This window comes from Anomaloglossus baeobatrachus, chromosome 3, assembly GCF_048569485.1.
Source record: "Anomaloglossus baeobatrachus isolate aAnoBae1 chromosome 3, aAnoBae1.hap1, whole genome shotgun sequence".
Taxonomy (NCBI): Eukaryota; Metazoa; Chordata; class Amphibia; order Anura; family Aromobatidae; genus Anomaloglossus; species Anomaloglossus baeobatrachus.
This window is the reverse complement of record NC_134355.1, coordinates 419790227-419810242: the sequence shown is the minus strand read 5'-3', so window position 1 is coordinate 419810242 and position 20016 is coordinate 419790227. Positions and strand designations below refer to the sequence as shown.

Sequence of the window (20016 nt, the reverse complement as noted above, 5' to 3'; positions counted from 1 at the left end):
GCACTTGTTGGCCCTTTTGCTTTCACTCTGCGGTCCAGATCACACCAAACCATCTCGATTGGGTTCAGGTCTGGTGACTGTGGAGGCCAGGTCATCTGGTGTAGCACTGCATCACTCTCCTTCTTAGTCAAATAGCCCTTACACAGCCTGGAGGTGTGTTTGGGGTCAATGGCGTGTTATGGTCCAACTAAATGCAAACCGGATGGAATAGCACACCGCTGCAAGATGCTGTGGTAGCCATGCTGGTTCTGTATGCCTTCAATTTTGAATAAATCCCCAACAGTGTCAGCAGAAAAGCACCCCCACACCATCACACCTCCTCCTCCATGCTTCACGGTGGGAACCAGCCATGTAGAGTCCATCCGTTCACCTTTTCTGCGTCGCACAAAGACACGGTGGCTGGATCCAAAGATCTCAAATTTGGACTCATCAGACCAAAGCACAGATTTCCACTGGTCTAATGTCCACTCCTTGTGTTCTTTAGCCCAAACAAGTCTCTTCTGCTTGTTGCCTGTCTTTAGCAGTGGTTTCCTAGCAGCTATTTTACCATGAAGGCCTGCTGCACAAAGTCTCCTCTTAATAGTTGTTCTAGAGATGAGGTGTGTCCAAACCTTTAGGCGGGCTTTGCACACTACGACATCGCAGGTGCGATGTCGGTGGGGTCAAATTGAAAATGACATACTTCCGGCATCGCATGCGACGTTCTAGTGCGTAAAGGTCCGATGATACGCAAAAGCGTCGCAATCGTATCATCGGTGCAGCGTCGGCGTAATCCATAATTACGCTGACGCGACGGTCCGATGTTGTTCCTCGCTCCTGTGGCAGCACACATCGCTGTGTGTGAAGTCGCAGGAGCGAGGAACATCTACCGGCGTCACCGCGGCTTCCGTAGGTTATGCGGAAGGAAGGAGGTGGGCGGGATGTTTACATCCCGCTCATCTCCGCCCCTCCGCTCCTATTGGCTGCCTGCCGTGTGACGTCGCAGTGATGCCGCACAACCCGCCCCCTTAATAAGGAGGCAGGTCGCCGGCCAGAGCGACGGTTGCAGGGCAGGTGAGTGCATGTGAAGCCGGCGTAGCGATAATTTTCGCTAAGCCAGCTTTCACAAGATATTGTATCTGCGACGGGGGCGGGGACTATCGCGTGCGACATCGCAGCATCGGCTTGCGATGTCGCAACGTGCAAAGCCCGCCTTAGTTTGTACTGTATACAATGTGAAGGTTTGTGTGGGGTCCATCATACTGTGTGAATTGCTGTGTGGGGGCCATTATACTATTTGGAGCGATAGTAGGGGCCATTATACTATATGTAGTACCATTTTACTGCATGGAGGGCTGTATGGGGGTCACAGTTGGGGATCTTACTGTGTCAGGGTCACCATTTATTGCCAGGGTAGTTGAAGGGGGGTACAGTAGGGTCATGATACTCTGCTTATGGAGGGTACTATGGAGAAATTAATTGTATAGCATCTTTCAGTGTTTGTGGGGAAGTTTTGCTGCGATCATACTGTACTTTAAGACTGCATTGAAAGGGGAATCTAGGGCCTTCAAGAGGAGGAAAATTGCTTTGTAATAAGGGCTGTGAGAGTTGTGAAGAATGCTTCTGTGACCCAGCTGAATATATTTTTATTTTTTTTGTGGGGGGGGGTTATTAGAAATTGTGCTATGCCTCGTCATAAATAAATGGGAATTGGAGACTGTGATGGACGCCTCACAGTGACATAGACTTCCATGATAAAATACAATCCCACAAAGAGGAAAAGTGTAGAAAACGGACACACACCAACCAGACAGAAGCCAAAAAGTATATATGGAATTAAGCTCATGTATGTATCATATTTCTGTGGCCAGAATGCAATATGAAGAGCAGTTCTCTGCTGTTTCCTCAGTTACTGTCTCCCCCACACACCGTCTCTCCACCACACACACCGTGCCGCCTCCACCACACACACACACACACACACAGTGCCTCCACCACACACACACACAGTGCCTCCACCACACACACACACACACACACACACACACACACAGTGCCTCCACCACACACACACCGTGCCTCCACCACACACACACACAGTGCCTCCACCACACACACACAGTGCCTCCACCACACACACAGTGCCTCCACCACACACACACACACAGTGCCTCCACCACACACACAGTGCCTCCACCACACACACAGTGCCTCCACCACACACACACACACACACCATGCCTCCACACACACACACAGTGCCTCCACCACACACACACACACCATGCCTCCACACACACACAGTGCCTCCACCACACACACACACCATGCCTCCACACACACACACACAGTGCCTCCACCACACACACCGTGCCTCCACCACACACACATACCATACCTCCACCACACACACACGGTGCCTCCACCACACACACCGTGTCTGCACCACACACCGTTTCTCCACCACACACACCGTGTCTGCACCACACACCGTTTCTCCACCACACACACCGTGTCTGCACCACACACCGTTTCTCCACCACACACACCGTGCCTCCCCACAAAGCACCGCGGGCTCTCCTTTACTCCAGCCCCTCCGCTCCGCTCTTCCCCGCAGTCACGTGGTGATGCGCCTGAAAAGTTCGGACTTGCTGACCGCGGCCGCGAGCGGCGATCACGTGACGCGCTTATTACATAGTGATGCTCGGATGTGAGCTGCCTCATTAGTGCTAAGTGCACAGTGCAGCGCGGACGTATCATCAGGGCTGCAGCCGCTGCCTGGTAAGTGACGTCCTGTACAGCACATCACCGGCTGTGTACGTATCTGCCTGCAATGTATATATGCACTATAATATTTGCTACGTTTGCCCTGGCTGCTGCTGAGCATTGTGATAAGCACCGGCCGCTCCTAGTGATGGGCCATGTAATGTATAGTATGGCAGCAAGTTTCAGCACAGCATAATTCCTACCGTATGTATGGTAATTGCAAGGGCGCAGGATAAGCTGCTTTCTCATGTATCCCGAACTTATACTACATATACATACATTACATGCTTACCACATACATACACTGTACACGCTGCATACATATACTGCATATAGAGAAATGCATACATATAAGAGAAGGTCAATCCTGTCAGGTGCCCTTTTTTGTTGGGGTGGGATATATCAGGGGTTCTCACTGCAGGTTTATTTTCCTGTAGAGAAATTCACTACCGTAGTAGAAAGAATAGAGAAATAGAAAGTGAAAGTACTTCTCTGCAACTAAGGTACACAAAGCCCAGGCTGGGCACAATTCAGTACTACGCCTCTTTGCCTAGATACACTACTCAAGAAGTTAGGGACATTTGGCTTTCAGGTGAAACTTAAGGAAAACTAAAAACGTTCACGCTACAATGATAATTATCATGAAAGTAGGGCATATAAGAAGAGGCGTGCAATGTGATTCCTTATCTAATGCTATTTATTCAAACAAAAGCCAACAGTAATGGGTATACACCCCAAGAAAAAGTCAATATCTTAATAACTTGTCATGTGGCCTTGAACATCAATTAGAGCTTCACAGCAAGGTCTCATGCTGTTCACATTCTTCTTGAAGGGCCCCTGAGGTTCTCCAGTGCAGAGTTACGAGCCTCCACACAGCAACACCGCTGGTCCCAGGGACGCCTCCAGAAATTTCAGAGCCCCCATACTGGCAACACTTTTGGGTTCCCTTGAGAATGTGCCCAGGCTCCACCCCAGCTCTGGCTTCACCCCTCAAACCTTCTACAGTTCCACCCGACTCTCTTGGAAAAAACTCTACTTCTGCACCACATCCTCACCAATCACACATCAACAGTTCCCATCAAACACCATCTGCTGGCTGTATATATACACACAGTCATGGCTGAAAGTGTTGGCACCCTTGACATTGTTTCAGAAAATGAAGTATTTCCCCCAGAAAATTAATAAAAAATACTACACCCCCTACACCGCTCCTCTCAATCTCTGCCATATCTCTGTCACTCTGCATAATACACCCCGACACTGCCTTTCAGTACAATATCCCGCGCACACACACACACACACTGCCTCTCTGTACAATATCCCCACACACACATTGCCCCTCTGTATATTAGAAGTCCACACACTGCCCCTCAGTATATCACACAGCTCTTAGCAATACTGTGCCCCCTTTAACAATTTCCCCTATTGCTCTCTAATGTGCCCTTACAGTAACACTTTGCCCCTTCCCTCCCATCCAGAGAAAATGCTAGGACATATAATCGTCAGCTCCTCAACGGAGAGCTTACCATTCCTAGCCACCCCCACACGGTCCACAGTAGTGTGATGAGGTTGCAGCGTGATGACCTCATCACGCTGCTGCATATCAGGTGAGGATGACAGGCAGTGCTCTGCCCCAATGCCCTTGGCGCCACCACATGGCTAATTTGTATGTGGTGTGCCTGAAGTGCATTGCATGCAACAAAAGCTATGTGGTGGTGCGCACTCACCCAGCATAAAGTGGCCAAACCAACAGAGAGCGGCTGGTAGCTTTTGATGTAATTGCTGATGTCAAACACGGCCAGTCCCCTCTGCTGTGGGCTCTTTGTTGGCTCAGTGCGCGCCACTATTTGGAACATTTGCATGCGACTTGCCATGTGGTGGCAGTGGGGCAGAGCAGTGCACGTCATCCAGTATCTGCAGTATACGCTGCAGTTATCATGCTGCATATTATGACACCCAGCACCGATAAAGCATACAGGTGCAGCCCCCAGCTGTGTGCTAGTCTTGGCTGTGTATCAAAGTAAGAGGGACCCCATGCGGTTTTTTAAATTAATTAAATAATTTTTTTTAAAAACCAGCATGTGGTCCCCCCAATTTTGATACCCAGCCATGATAAAGCAGACAGCTGGGGGCTGGTATTCTCAGGCTGGGGACACCCATGGTTAGCCACTCAGAATTGTTGCATTCATTAGATGTGTGGTCACAGCTGGAGGTTCCCACAGTAACCCACCTGTAACTGCAGGTCAACTGACCTCAGGGGACCTCATTGAACTTAGTTACCTCACCTTTTGGATTTGGTATTGAAATTTATACACCATATTCCTGCACCAAGTCTGCATCTTCAGGCAAAAAATGCATCAAAATACAATGTGATTTTAATGTGATAGTGGTGCAATTTTTTTGCCAGAAGATGCAGATTTGGTACAGGAATATGGTTTATAAATTTCAGTACTAAACCTGTATTTCTGGACAGAAGAATGCACAAAATGTTTTTACACAGTTTCGACGTGGCTTTCTGCCAGGAAATGCAAATTTGGTGCTGAAATGTCTGCACCAGACTTCTGCACCAAATTTGCATCTCCTGGCAGACAACCGCACCGAAATGGCGTCAAAACCATTTTTGTGTTTTGTTTATTTTTGCTAAGATATGTAGATTTGTTGCTGAAATTTAGACCCCATATTCCTTCACCAAATCTGCATCTCCTGGCAAAACATTGCATCACTACAGCTTCAAAACCGCATTGTGTTTTGATGCGTTTTTTTGCCAGAAGATCCAGGTTTGGTGCAGGAATGTGGTGTATAAATTTCAGCATCCAATCTGTATCTCTTACCGAAAAAACACAGTTTTCTACCAGGAGATGCAGGTCTGTAAACACAGTTCACTTGAGGTGAGGTCAGTAAATTCATATAGGTCACCTGAGGTCAGTTAACCTGTCACAGGTAGGTTACCTTGGGAATCTCCAGCTATGACCACACAAACTCAGTGACGTCACTTCTCACTGCTATGGCTCAGTCCGTCTCCGCCTTAAGCTACACTATGCGGACATGTTCCCTACACCAATTTTTTTAATTTATTTATTTTTACACCACTATAATGTATGCACACACCATGTGTGATTCCAAACAGTAAGACACGCTGTCACACAGGGTGGGGGCACGGTCTGACTGCAACCAATCACAGACCCTTGACTGACGGTCGGCGGGGGAAGCATATGCATGTGGGATAATGAACAGTCATGATAGTGTTATTGCCTTGCGGGAGACTCGGTAAGTATAACGCGCCTGCTCTAATTCCCCTAGCCCTTTCTACCACAATTTTTGAAGCACAATATTCGGGTCCCCATAGACTTACAAGGGGACCGGCGTCCGGCCAGATATCCAAAATTAATTCCAGGCCTGAACCATGTTTTGTTTTTTTTTTTTTTTAATTCAGTTGGACCCACCAATTCCAGATAACTGTTGGTTTGCCCATCACTATTAGGCCCTCTTCACACGTCCGTGAAAAACACGTGTGTGTCTTACGTGCTGTTTTTCGGGTCAATGTTCCGTTTTTTTGTCAGTTTTTTTTCCTGGTACGTGTGACATCCGTGTGATTGTGTATGCTAGCCGTGTGTGCATGAGATACGTAAGTGTAATGTCCGTCTGTTGTCCATGTGAAATGTTCCGTGGGTGATGCACAATGACGTTGCTATATGCCGGCTGACAGCAGACAGACAGCGTCGCGAGATGAGAATGAACTCGGGTGAACTTCACCCGACTTCATTGTCATACCGCGGCTCTGTCTGTGTCGCGTACTGATTAGCGGTCACCCGTGAAGGACTCACGGTGACCGCTAATCCCCTGAGTGACTGAAGTGAGCAGCGCGATTAGCGCTGCTGTCACTCAGGCTACCCGCGGCTAGCTGGATCCTCCACCCGAGACCGCAACTTACCTGTGACTTCATCGCTGTCACTCGGGCGACTTGCGGTCACAGGTGGAGGATCCAGTGGTGGCCGCGAGTTACCTGAATGACATCATCGTTGATCGCGCTACTCACCTCAGTTGCTGCGTGGAGCTGACAGGAGCGGCGGTGTTCTACTGCAGCTCCTGTCACCTTCATGTAGCAGAGCTGAGAGCGTCGCGGGACCTCCGTGGATTACGCCGGAGCTGGAGGGGTTTTCGGGGCTTAATAAAGTGGTGAACAAGGGTGGTTTTTTTGTTTATTATTTCAAATAAAGGATTTTTCGTTGTGTGTGCTTATTTTCTTTAACTTACAGGTTAATCATGGAAGGTATCTCGGGGAGACGCCTGTCATGATTAATCTTGGACGTAGTGGCAGCTATGGGCTGCTGCCATTAACTCCTTATTACCCTGATTGCCAACACACCAAATCAGGATGAGCCGGGTAGAGTCCCGGGGCTGTCGCATCTAATGGATGCGGCAATTCCGGGTGCCTGCTGGCTGATATTGTTAGGCTGGGGGGCTCCCCATAACGTGGAGCTCCCCATCCTGAGTATACCAGCCTTCAGCCGTTTGGCTTTACCCTGGCTGGTATCAAAATTGGGGGGAACCGCACGTGTTTTTTTTTTTTTTTTTAAATTATTTATTTTTTTACTGCTCGATATTGACACGCCAGCTGTGATTGGTTGCAGTGAGACAGGTGTCACTCAGTGTGGGGGCGTGTCTCACTGCAACCAATCATAGGCGCCGGTGGGCGGGGAAAGCAGGGAATACGAGATTGAATAATGAGCGGCCGGCTTTTTCAAAATAGTAAAAGTCGCCGGAGTTTTTTTAATAGCTGTGCAGGGCCACACTGGTGATCGGGGAACGGTGAGTATGAGAGAGGGGGAGACTGACCGATGGACTGAGAGAGGGAAAGACAGAGAGAGACCGACCGACAGACCTGAGGGAGATTGACATACACAGAAAAAAAAGATTGACCGACATCGCTTCAAAAATGCACAAAACGTACCCGGACCATACGAAGATGCATCCGTGTCACGTACGTGTGCTCACAGACCCATAGACTTTCATTGGGTGCGTGTGTGCGTGTTCCGTGCAGAAAACGGACATGCATCCGTGTTTTACGGACAAACAAACGTATCACGCACACGGACACACGCACCTTATGGAAAAACGCACGTGTAACTCCATACATTGAATAACATTAAAGTTTGTGTGTCTGTGTCTCTGGTACATACGGAAACGGACCTAACACGTACCGGAGACACGGACGTGTGCAGGGGGCCTTAGGAAGCAAAGTGGGCTGCTCTAGAGGAAAAAGCTCCAGATTCTCTGCTTTCCTTAACTAAGAAGTTGATCACCCCCCCTTAACCTACATTATTTCTATAAAAAGCGCTGTTATCTAAGCCCTACTGTGTTTGTTTTTTTTTTTTTTTTGTGCTGTTTCAACTGTTAAGAAAGCTGATGTGGTGCTGCGATAGTTATTTTAACCCCTTAACGACCTCCGGTTACCACGGGCTCCGGCAGCGAGCCAGCACGGGTGGATCGGAGATTCACCCCTCTGCCTGTTAACCTATTAGATTACGCCATCAAACACTGACAGAGCGATTTAAATGGCCTCAACTGGGATCACGCCGTTCCCCACCGCCATCGGCGACCCCATGATGCGATCTTGAGTAGCCAATGTGTTCTCATTGGTAGCACGGGGTCAGCTGATGACCCCTGACGCTAAAATAATGTATTTCCTTTGAGAATCGACAGAGTGCCGGCACTTACATTTCTGACACTTCATTTCTGTTGATGAAAGCGATGCTGCTCTGATCATTAGAAATGCACAGGCGGTCGGACTGTAAAGTCTAAGTCCCCTAGGGGGACTAGTAAAATAAATGTAAAAATGTAAAAAAAAAAAAATTCTAAAAAATTAAAAAATATGAATAAAAAACTAAAAATTCAAGTCACACCCCCTTTTGCCCCAATAAAAATAAAACCGTTATAAAACAAAATATACGGTATGTATTTTTTTAAAGGCGCACCGGACACCCCCCCCCCCCAAATTTAGAGATAAAAAAAAGGGGTCCGTCTTATACTCCGCTGTTGTCTTACCGGAGTGCAGAGGCTGTGCTGGCAGCAGCTGCGGGTCAGTGATGGCGGGGGTGGCTCAGTGGTGGTAGCAGCGGGTCGGTGGCAGGTCAGTGGTGGCACCGGCGGGTCAGTGATAGGTAGCAGCGGAAGCTGCAGTGGTTGTGTGGTGAAGCAGGCTGGTGCAGTGAGTGTCCCAGTCTGTCCGTGGTCCGAGCTTCAAATAAATGGACATGCGGTGACTTCCTGCGCCATCATTTGAAGCTGGGACAGCGCACAGACTAGGACACCCGCCGCACAGAAACCGCAGTCTGGACAGTCAACCTGCCACTCGCCCAGCTGCACAGAGTGGCAGGCCGCACGCCCACACGCACAGTCAGCCAGCTACCGGGACAGAGAGGCAGCCGGCTGCCGGCACAAACAGGCACCCAGCCACCCGTACACAGAGCCGCACACAGTCCCCTGCCAATTCACCTCCCGGTAAGCTATATTTGGATTTTAAGACGCACCCATCCTTTTCCTCCCAAACTTTTGGGAGGAAAAGTGCGTCTTATAATGCGAAAAATATGGTACATTTGGTTTCACTGAGTGCAGAAATGCCTGATCTATCAAAATATAAAATTAATTAATCAATTATTCGGTACACAGCGTGGCAAGAAAAAAAAACATACACCAAAATTAAGGGTTTTTTGGCCGCTGCAACATTGCATTAAAATGCAATAACAGGCGATAAAAACATCACATGTATGCAAAAATGGTATAATTAAAATTGTTAGCTCATGACACAAAAAATAATCTGTTACTGAGCCCCAGATGTCAATAAATGAGAACGCTACGGGTCTCGGAAAATGGCGACAAAAGCACACTTCTTTTTGTGAACAAACATCTGATTTTTTTTTTTTTAACCCCTTAGATAATTTATACCAAACATGTATACTTTTAACTCGTACCGACCTGAGGCATCATACTGATATGTCAGTTTTACCATATAGTGAAAATGGTGAATAAACAAAAAACTAAAACCATTGTGGAATATCACTTTTTTTCACTATTTCTCCGCATTTGGAATTTTTCCCCCGTACCAGAAAAAACACGTACACTTACCTTCTCCAGTGCTGCTGTCTTCGGCCGCTGCTCTCTCCTGCTTCCAGGCTGGCTAATTATTTTCATGCATATGCAGTTATGTACTGGCACTGCACAGCCGACCCAGAAGTAGCCGCAGCGGCCGGACACAGGAGAGTAGAAGATATCAGCACCACAGACAGCAGGAGCGTGGAAATATGAGCAGATCTCCGTGTATTACCACAGATGGCACACTGAGATCACACGTGCCAAAATAACGGCACACAGAGGGACATACGTACCTTTTAACATGTCAGTGAAAAACGTCTTGTGTTTTTCACTGACGCATGAAAGAGGCCTAAAATTTAAATTGTATTAGGAACAGAAAGGGCAGTGCACAACCTCTCTCTATCAGTGCTCTTGGAATATCTGACAGCCCCATCAGGGCCTACACTAGGCATAATAGCCATGGTATTATTTATCAATGAAGTCATTGCCGAAATATCTAGATGTTAGCAAAACAGGCATTTTGTAGTATGAAAGTCTCTCACCATTTTTATAGAAGTTAATACTAAATGACAATTTAATTCCTTTCTTTATGTCTATTTTTACATTCTGCAGGTACTGTCCAGACAATGTATAATAAGAAGACGCCTGTATAAGGCACATGCACGACTCCTTCCTGAAGATGGCTGCACATCGTGATCTTGTGGCTGCCCTGAGCAGTTTTGACTTTGATTTGGACTATTCATCCTGGAACACCCGACTGATTCTGATAATGGCAGGATTTTTATTTTACGTAGGCATTTTTGCATTCATTCACTTTACATCACTAGTGCTTTCTGCCACTTACAGATCACTCCCTGCCAAAGACAAGGTAACTTGGAATACGGTGGCTACACGGGCTTCATTCGGACTCCTTTGCTATGTGGCTGGGCTAAATGCACTCCTTATTGACCCAGTTCTCGCTGCTGATAAGATCACTGGTCGACAGGGCTGGTCTGCTTTTATCATCTTAATAGCAACTGGCTATTTTTTATATGAAAACATTGTTTTTTTCATATTTAATTTTGTGTTCTGGATATCTAATATCCCTAGCACTGTTCACCACATTATTGCTTTTATTGGATGCTTTGGTTCTGTAATTTGCAGTACAGCAGGACATTATTTGACAATAGTTTCATTACTATTAGAGATGGCTACTCCATTCACCTGTACTTCATGGATACTAATAAAGGTAAGAATACATTGTGGGAAAGAAACGCGAACTGTACTTTCAGCAGAGATTGCACAAAACAATATTACAGGCAAATTAAGAAAATTTGAGATATTTATTAGAGAAATCTGCTTTCTTGATTTGTGAGGTTGTAACATAGCCAGGGGTGGTGGTTGTGGGTGAGGGCTACAATCCTTAACCCGCCCCACTGGGAATTGAGTGGATGGTGGAGTGGGTATGATTCCAGCTGGACATTCCGTCCATCAGCCAGCCTTCTTGGATCTTGTTAATACCGTGCGACGCCGCATTCAGCGTTATTAGAGATGAGTCCACAACGATTAAAACTTCAAATGCTTTATTAAACACTTGATTAAAACATTGTTTCATATTGCTGATAACAGGCTTTGTACTACATTTTTCAACAGGCATTACATTTCTAGTACAATCCGAGTCTTTTGTGATGGCAACCAAAGAGGGTGGGGGTGGGTGCTTTATCTCTCCTCTAGCTGTCCATCCATCTGACTCCATGACTAGACTAACTACACAACTCTGTAGAAATGAGACAAATCCTAAAGCCTTGGTCTCAGTGTCAGTGGCCCTGTCTGTCAACACGGACTCTGCCATCTGTCTGCACTATTAACAGCAGCCGGCTTGGCAAGGGGACGCTCTCTGTTCTCTCTATTCACCTCGCTGAAGCTGTGGAGCTGTAGTCCGTTCTGGTCACCTTGACTTCCTTCTGCACATGCTTGGCCTGTTCCCCTCCACACCACACTTTTCCTCTCTGCTACATCTGTTCCTTGCACTTCTGTTACTCTTCGTCACTGACCAAAACAGGAACAACTTCCACCTATATCTCTTTCACTGGGGGCCCAGCTTCTTCATTTACTCTATCAGCTCTGTCACTACCTCAGACCTAGGCTTTACCCCTCCAGATGGGGAGCCCAGAACGGGTGACCCCTAGTGGCAGCATGGCACCCAAATGCACACACATACCTATAATTTATATATCTTATCACTACTACACATATGAATACACAAGTTTTCAGGGGGTGGCAAGTCACAACCCACTCTCCTACAAGGTGTGCAAAAAAATAGATGTGGTTCTGCACCACTGCTGTACGACTTGTTTTCAATACTGGGGAGGAGTGGATTAGAAGCAGTATTTCCTTAGTAAGGCTCCGGTCCAGGGTGCTCGCTGATGAAACAGGATAGCTGTAGGTGTGTGGAACCATATAGAAGAAAGTTCAGCGGCACACCGAATCTCCAGTTAAATTTTTTTTTTTTTTATTTGATTAAATGGTGCATATTAAAAAGGCAGTGAAGGAGCCAGGTGCAGGATCCTTCCTGCACCCGGTTCCTTCACTGCCTTTTTAATATGCACCACTCTCCTACAAGGCCAAGGCCGGCTTCACACTTGCGATTAACTCGCACGAGTGCAATGTGAGAAAATCTTGCATTGCACTCGGACCAATGTTAATCAATGGGGCAGCCCCCATCTGCTATTTTTCTCTCACTCCAAATCGGACTGAGAAAAAAATCGCAGCATGCTGCGTTTTGGTGAGTTTCTCGCACGAGTCAGTCCAATGCAAGTCTATGGGTGCGTGAAAAAAAAACGGATATCACATGGACGGCACATACACCATCCTAGTGACATGCGATTTTTCTCAATACATTTCATGCATGTAGTAGAGATCAATGTAAATATTTCTGTACATAACAGTACATTAGTAGCAGCTGCTGAGGGTAAAAACTGATTGCACACTGATGAAAAGTGAACTAAAATCGTCCGACTTTCTAGCATGAGAATCGGACCGATTTTACACTCGCAAGTGTGATTCCAGCCTAAGGGAGACTCAGAATGATCATACTGAGCTCTCTAACAAATCTTGCCTCACCCTTGAGGTTGAGTTGAATCTAAACTGCTCAAGCCAGCGATATATTGTCCTCCATGGTGCTGCTTGTGTATGTGAACTTAAAATGGAATGAAGAGCAGGAATCCCTGAATCTTCTCAGTTGGTATCCACGCAGTAGCTCAGAGTCAATTACAAATAAAGAAATAGAGCCTGAATAGGGGAAAAGTAGTGAAAATGCAAAATACAAGTAATGTAATAGTCAGAAATTGTGTTATTCTTCATGTACATACACAACAACTTATTCTGTTATGTTAACGGAAAGTAGAATTACCCTTTTAGTAAAATCAATGAAAATTAAGGTTTATCTTTGCTCATTATTAGTACTATGGTCAAAACAGCTAAATCTCACTTTGTTCTTTCGTTACGCTGTACTCACATATTGTGACCTATTTGCATTTATTATTTTTTTTAGCACCACACCATTTTTTTTTTTGCCTCATTTTTGGAAAATTACAGCAAAACAATGATTTTGTTGCTACAAATCTATGCATTGAGGCTGCAGTGTGTGAACGCAGACTTAGTATTCTGTCCAGATTTTAGAATATGCAGGTAACACTCGTAATAGCCAGGTTAGTCCACATAAAGTTTCATCTCAGTCTGTAATCATAGACATGTGCAGTAATACTGCATAGGAAAGGGAATTTCACTACTTAGAAAGTTGCTTTAGGGGTACTTCACACACAGCGAGATCGCTACTGAGATTGCTGCTGAGTCACGGTTTTTGTGACCTCATTAGCGATCTCGCTGTGTGTGACACTGAGCAGCGATCTGGCCTCTGCTGTGAGATCGCTGCTCGTTACACACAGCCCTGGTTCGTTTTTTTTATTGTTGCTCTCCCGCTGATAAGCACACATCGCTGTGTGTGACAGCGAGAGAGCAACAATCCTGAATGTGCAGGGAGCAGGAGCCGGCGTCTGACAGCCTGCGGTAAGCTGTAACCAAGGTAAACATCGGGTAACTAAGGTGGTTACCCGATATTTACTTTCGTTACCAGCCTCCGCAGCTCTCACGCTGCCAGTGCCGGCTCCTGCTCCCTGTACACGCTAAGTTAAGCGGTGTGAGCTGGTAACTAAGGTAAACATCAGGTAACCATACCCGATGTTTACCTTAGTTACCAGTGTCCGCAGCTTCCAGACGCCGGCTCCGTACAAGCGCAGCGTCGCTTGCACGTCGCTGCTGGCTGGGGGCTGGTCACTGGTGAGATCTGCCTGTTTGACAGCTCACCAGCGACCATGTAGCGATGCAGCAGCGATCCTGACCAGGTCAGATCGCTGGTCGGATCGCTGCTGCATGGCTAAAGTGTGAAGGTACCCTTACTCTTACGTTAGATGAAATGTAGCAGTAAAATACTGATGTTGTCTATCTGGGTAATTTTATTTTTTTTTTCTTCTAGGCTGGCTTGTCAGAAACCCTTATTTGGAAGCTGGATCAGTGGTTCGTGATTCACTTGTTCCACTGCCGCATGTTCCTTACCTATCACTTGTGGTGGGTATCTCTTTACAACTGGGACCGTCTGGTGACATCCGTCTCAGTCTTTTATGTAACTTTCTTCTTTGTTGGGCTGACTATACTTACTTTTATGCTGAACCCATATTGGACCTATGTGAAGACCATGCAACTTCTGACTCCAGTTCATTCAACATCCAGAAAATCTCCAAGGGAAGGAAATGGCGGAATTAGCAAAAAGAAAAATGAATAGTTTATCGGCTAGATCCCAGTTCTTGCTTTCTGAAAAAAAATGGTGATAGAACAGTTCTCGTCTGTTAGAAAATATAAAAATACCCTCTCTACGTCTTTTTTATGCCTCTATTTGAGGACTTAGCTGGAGACTGCGTTGCCTTTATTTGTGCCAAATTTATCAGTGTTTCACAATATTTAGTAAATTTCCTGCATATTTTAATGTAACCACTTCTGTAGAAATGTTTCTCCAATTTTTACTTCATTCCCCTATTGGAGTAAGAATTCTAACTTCTAAAACCTGGTTTAGACTTAACAAAGCTAACCAAGGCCACCTTCACACAAACACTTTTTAAAAGTGTCAAAGCAACAAAATCTTTTGCGGAAAAAAAAAGTGTGCAACATATTAACACTACAAATTAGGCCACGTGCCAGACTGAGTATTTTGTGAGTTTTTGACCTCAGTATTTGTAAGCAAAAAATGCAGAAGTGGTGTTGTGTTTCTATTAGACTTTCCCTCTGATTGTTCCACTCCTGGTTTTAGCTACAAATACTGAGGACAAAAACTCACCAAATACTCAATGTGTGCACGTGATCTTAGAGGATTGCTTTGCATGCCAGTCCACAGTCCAGTTAATTATTCTCTGACCGTGGGCAGGAGCTACGAGAATTTCCTTACCTTCTAGATTCCCCACCACTGCGTTTAAAGGTACCGTCACACTAAGCAACTTACCAGCGATCCCAACAACGATAGGGATCGCTGGTAAGTTGCTAGGAGGTTGCTGGTGAGCTGTCACACTGCGACGCTCCAGCGATCCCACCAGCAACCTGACCTGGCAGGGATCGCTGGAGCGTGGCTACACGAGTTGCTAGTGAGCTCACCAGCAACCAGTGACCAGCCCCCAGCGCCGCGTGGAAGATGCTGCGCTTGGTAACTAAGGTAAATATCGGTAACCAACCCGATATTTACCTTGGTTACCACTGCACGCAGCTACACGTGCAGAGAGCAGGGAGCAGCGCACACTGAGCGCTGGCTCCCTGCTCTCCTAGCTACAGCACACATCGGGTTAATTACCCGATGTATGCTGCAGCTAAATGTGCACAGAGCAGGGAGCAGCGCACACTGAGCGCTGGCTCCCTGCTCTCCTACTTACAGCACACATCAGGTTAATTAACCCGATATGTCCTGCAGCTAGCTACATGTGCACAGAGCAGGATCCGGCAGCACAGGCAGTGAGAGCGCGGAGGCTGGTATCGAAGGTAAATATCGGGTAACCAAGGACAGGGCTTCTTGGTTACCCGATGTTTACTGTGGTTACCAGCCTCTGCAGAAGCCGGCTCCTGCTGCCTGCACATTTAGTTGTTGCTGTCTTGCTGTCACACACAGCGATCTGTGCTTCACAGCAGGACAGCAACAACTAAAAAATGGCCCAGGACATTCAGCAACAACCAACGACCTCACAGCAGGGGCCAGGTTGTTGCTGGATGTCACACACAGCAACATCGCTAGCAACGTCACAAAAGTTGTTCGTTAGCAGTGATGTTGCTAGCGATGTTGCTTAGTGTGACGGGGCCTTAACTCACCGCCTTGCTTGCTTTCATCTGAGCAGCGCACATATGGTGACGTGTCAGCCTGGCAAATCATAAGCCATGCTGGTATCTCGCTGGGTTAGGAAATCCACGCAGCTCCTGACCACAGCCAGACAGCACTGACCTGGACTGTGGAGGAATATTAAGCAAAGCGGCCCGTGCATCTCTAAGGCCTCTTTCACATGTCTGTGCAAAACACACATGTTTTGCATGGTCTGTAGTGTAGGTGCATGTGTGTGCGTATGTCCGTGTGTGTTCAGCGTGAGCGTGTGCTGTCTTGTGTGACATCCGCATAGCACACTGACAGCATGAACTTCTATACTTACCTGGCAATGGTGCCGCTGTGTCCGGCACTGCTGCTGCTTCTGGTCTGAGGTGCAGTGAATATATAATGAGCAGGGGTCAGAAGCAAGTGACAGCAGTGCTGGAAACATCAGCGGTGGAGACAGGTGAGTATAGAAAAGCATTTTATTTCACAGACACATGTTTTCTCCGGTACGGGTGACACGGAGCACATCAGTGTGCGGGCTGTGTGACATCTGTACTACTGGAGAAAAATGGATATGTCTACGTGTGGTACACACGTATGCTCCATACGGACATACGGTCTGTGTGAAAACACGCACGCGTGCGCAAACCCATTGATTTTAATGGGTCTACGTGTGTCCATGTCTGTGTGAAAACGGACATCACACATGCTGGCAACACGGACGTGTGAAGGGGGCCTAAGATGCATCCAGATTTTTCAATGTGTTTTATGCTGCTTAACAAATCACTTTGCACTAAAATTTAAGACCACAATTTTGGCACTAGGCAATGTCCCTTTAGCAAGACTCCTATAGTGACAGCAGGGCACATACTGTACATTTTTATGATTTCAGGCTTGTTATACACAAATTAGTAAGTGTGCTTAAATGATACATGTATGCATTCATTACCTTTCAAGCCCAACATTTCTCCATGAGTTGGTTATCTGGGAACCATACCATGATCTGATATATATTGTACACTAGCATTATCATGTTAAAGGGAACCAAACATCAGGATTTTCATGTATAAGGTGCAGCCAGTGCAGTAATGGCACTATCAGACACATGCTGTACATACCATTAGTGGGCAGCTCGGGTGTTTAGTCAGTGAAATCCAACTTTATAAAGTTTGAAAATTCGTGCACTTTTTGATTGACGTGTGCACCTCTCTCCTAATGTCTGGGCGGGTTATGCACTTGCATCCCCGCCCCCCCCCCCCCCCCCCCCGATGCCTGTTTCTCCCGCTCTCTGGTTGTTTGCAAATTTCTCTCTTCAGAAACATGGCGCCAGAGTTGGCACCTGCGCATAGCACTCATCTCCGGCGCCATGTTTCTGAAGCCCACAGTATTTTGCAGGAGAGGGCGGCGCATGCCCCCTCGCTTGTTCAGATTCCGTTGTGACCACGGGAGCGCGCATGGTCACAACAGGACTGCAGAACAGCTGATGGGAAGACGCGATTACCTCCTCCTCCTCCAAACATACCTGCGGGACAGTGAGAAGAATCCTGCTGCCGGCTTTTTCCTGTGGCATTCCGGTGTCCTAGGCGGCTGCTGTGCTGGCACTGTGTCGTAGCTGCAGGTAATCGCGTCCTCCCATCAGCTGTTCTGCAGTCCTGTTGTGATCACGCGCGCTCCCGCGGTCATAACGGGATCTGAAGAAGCGAGGGCGCATGCGCCGCCCTCTCCTGCAAAATACTAAGTAGTGCGGGCTTCAGAAACATGGCGCCGGAGATGAGCGCTATGCGCAGGTGCCAACTCTGGCGCCATGTTTCTGAAGAGAGAAGTTTGCAAACAACCAGAGAGAGGCAGGAACAGGGGGGGGATACAAGTGCATAACCCGCCCGGACATTAGGAGAGTGGTGCACACGTCAATCAAAAAGTGCACGAAATTTCAAACTTTGTAAAGTTGGATTTCACTGCCTAAACACCCGAGCTGCCCACTAATGGTATGTACACACTGTGCCTGATAGTGCCAGTACTGCACTGGCTGCACCTTATATAGGAAAATGCTGATGTTTGGTTCCCTTTAAATTTGTTACAGAGGAGGAGGGTGTTGGACATATAAAGGTCAGACATAGGGGCAAGTATAATAATACAGTTAATAATACTGTTGTAAATGTTACATTATCTCAAATTGTATTTTTCTTGATGGATGTAGAAGTGTGTAAATTGTTACATTATCTCAAATTGTATTTTGCATGACGGATGGAGACCGCTACTCCAACTATTTTACATATGTTAGGTTTATCAGTATAACAATGCTGATACTCTTTGGTGTTATTTGTAGCAAGATTGAGGGAAAAATCAAAGTCATAAAAGGTTTCCAATATGATTACTGCATCATAGTACAAGTTTATTTGTGTTTTTATAAGACCGGCAGAATGGCTTTGCTTTGCTGCACTGCCTTGACTCTGTCCGTTAAAGAAGTCTGCTTATTGCTGCAGCGGCAGGACAATTACCTTGTGGTTCTCTTCCATACACAATACTAATTGCACCCTGCTTGTCCCCTCTGTTTCTGCAAGCACCCCTTCTCCTATAGCCACTACGTGAACCACCCGAACAATAACGGAATTGGCAGGTTATAGCCATTATATCTTAGACCCGCTATATGAACACCCTCCGGATCATCACGGAAAGGGCCAGCAGTCTGGCAGTGCCGCCTCCATGACTTTAACCTGCAATATGCAAAGACTTTTTATCCAAGTTTTGTGTTGCTAAAAATAGTCTGATAAATAGTTTTTATGTGTTACTTTTGCACAATAAAGACACATTTTGAAAAAAATAAAGAAAACCTTTTTTTGCTATTGAATTCAGTCATTGAGTTTAAATATTTTATAAGTGTGTTGACATAAATGGGATATAGTGTCAGGGTAAATACAACTTTCTTATAACTTTTTATTGTTTTTTTTTTTTTTTTTATGTTCCGGTAACAAAGCTGTAATTCCACATTGTTTGTTGGGTTTTTTTTTTTACTGCTTGCACCAGGCGTGATTTTGAGCTCTGCATGGCACTACTTTTTATTCAAAATGAAACAACTAAGATGCAATTGAAATGTAGGCTTTCAGATTTAAGGAAAGGGAATATGTCACCAGGTTTTTGCTCCCCCATCTGAGAGCAGCATAATGTAGCGACAGAGACCTTGATTCCAGCGATGTCACTTACTGAGCTGTTTGCTATCATTTTGATAAAAAACAATGTTTTTTCTGCTGCAGATCTAGCAGTTATACAGAGCTCATAAATATACTGCACTACCTGGCAGCACGCCAAGTAGTCCTCTAATGATAATCTACTGCTGATTAAACAGTGATTTTTATCAAAACTACACTAAGCAGAGCAGTAAGTGACACATCGGTGGAATCAGGATCTCTGCCCTTAAGTAATGCTGCTCTCAGATTAGGTGGCAAAAACCTGGTGACAGATTCACTTTAACTCCTTCACCCCCCAGCGTTTTTTTTGTTTTGTTTTTTCCTCCCCTTCTATGAAGAACCATAACGTTATTTTTCTGTCAATATTGCCATACAAGGGCTTGTTTGTGGAACAAGTTGTACTTTTGAATGAAACCATTAGTTTTACCATATAATGTACTGAAAAATGGGAAAAAAAAATTCCAAGTGCAGTGAAATTGCTAAAAAAAAAGTGCAATTACATGATTTTTTTATTTACCACGTTCACTATATTGTAAAACTGACCTGGCATTATGATTCCTCAAGTCAGTACGAGGTCGTAGATATCAAACGTGTAGTTTTACTTTTACCTAAGTGGTG

General features: G+C 46.0%; 1 protein-coding gene across 1 annotated transcript; it reads left to right on the top strand.

The window, feature by feature from the left end:
- Window positions 1–2682: 2682 nt before the first annotated feature.
- LOC142295364 (protein CLN8-like) lies at window positions 2683–17289 on the top strand. Its single transcript, XM_075338463.1, has 3 exons — window positions 2683–2760; window positions 10450–11065; window positions 14351–17289. Exons 2-3 carry the CDS (start codon window positions 10496–10498, stop codon window positions 14654–14656), a joined length of 876 nt encoding a protein of 291 aa, XP_075194578.1. The 5' UTR covers window positions 2683–2760; window positions 10450–10495; the 3' UTR covers window positions 14657–17289.
- Window positions 17290–20016: the final 2727 nt, after the last annotated feature.

What these genes read in the sequence shown, in the direction of transcription:
- LOC142295364 (XM_075338463.1), top strand. Translation starts at nt 10,496, where the DNA reads ATGCACGACTCCTTCCTGAAGATGGCTGCACATCGTGATCTTGTGGCT. An exon ending in CTTCATGGATACTAATAAAG is followed by an intron (nt 11,066 to 14,350) that starts GTAAGAATACAT and finishes TTTTTCTTCTAG; the next exon opens with GCTGGCTTGTCAGAAACCCT.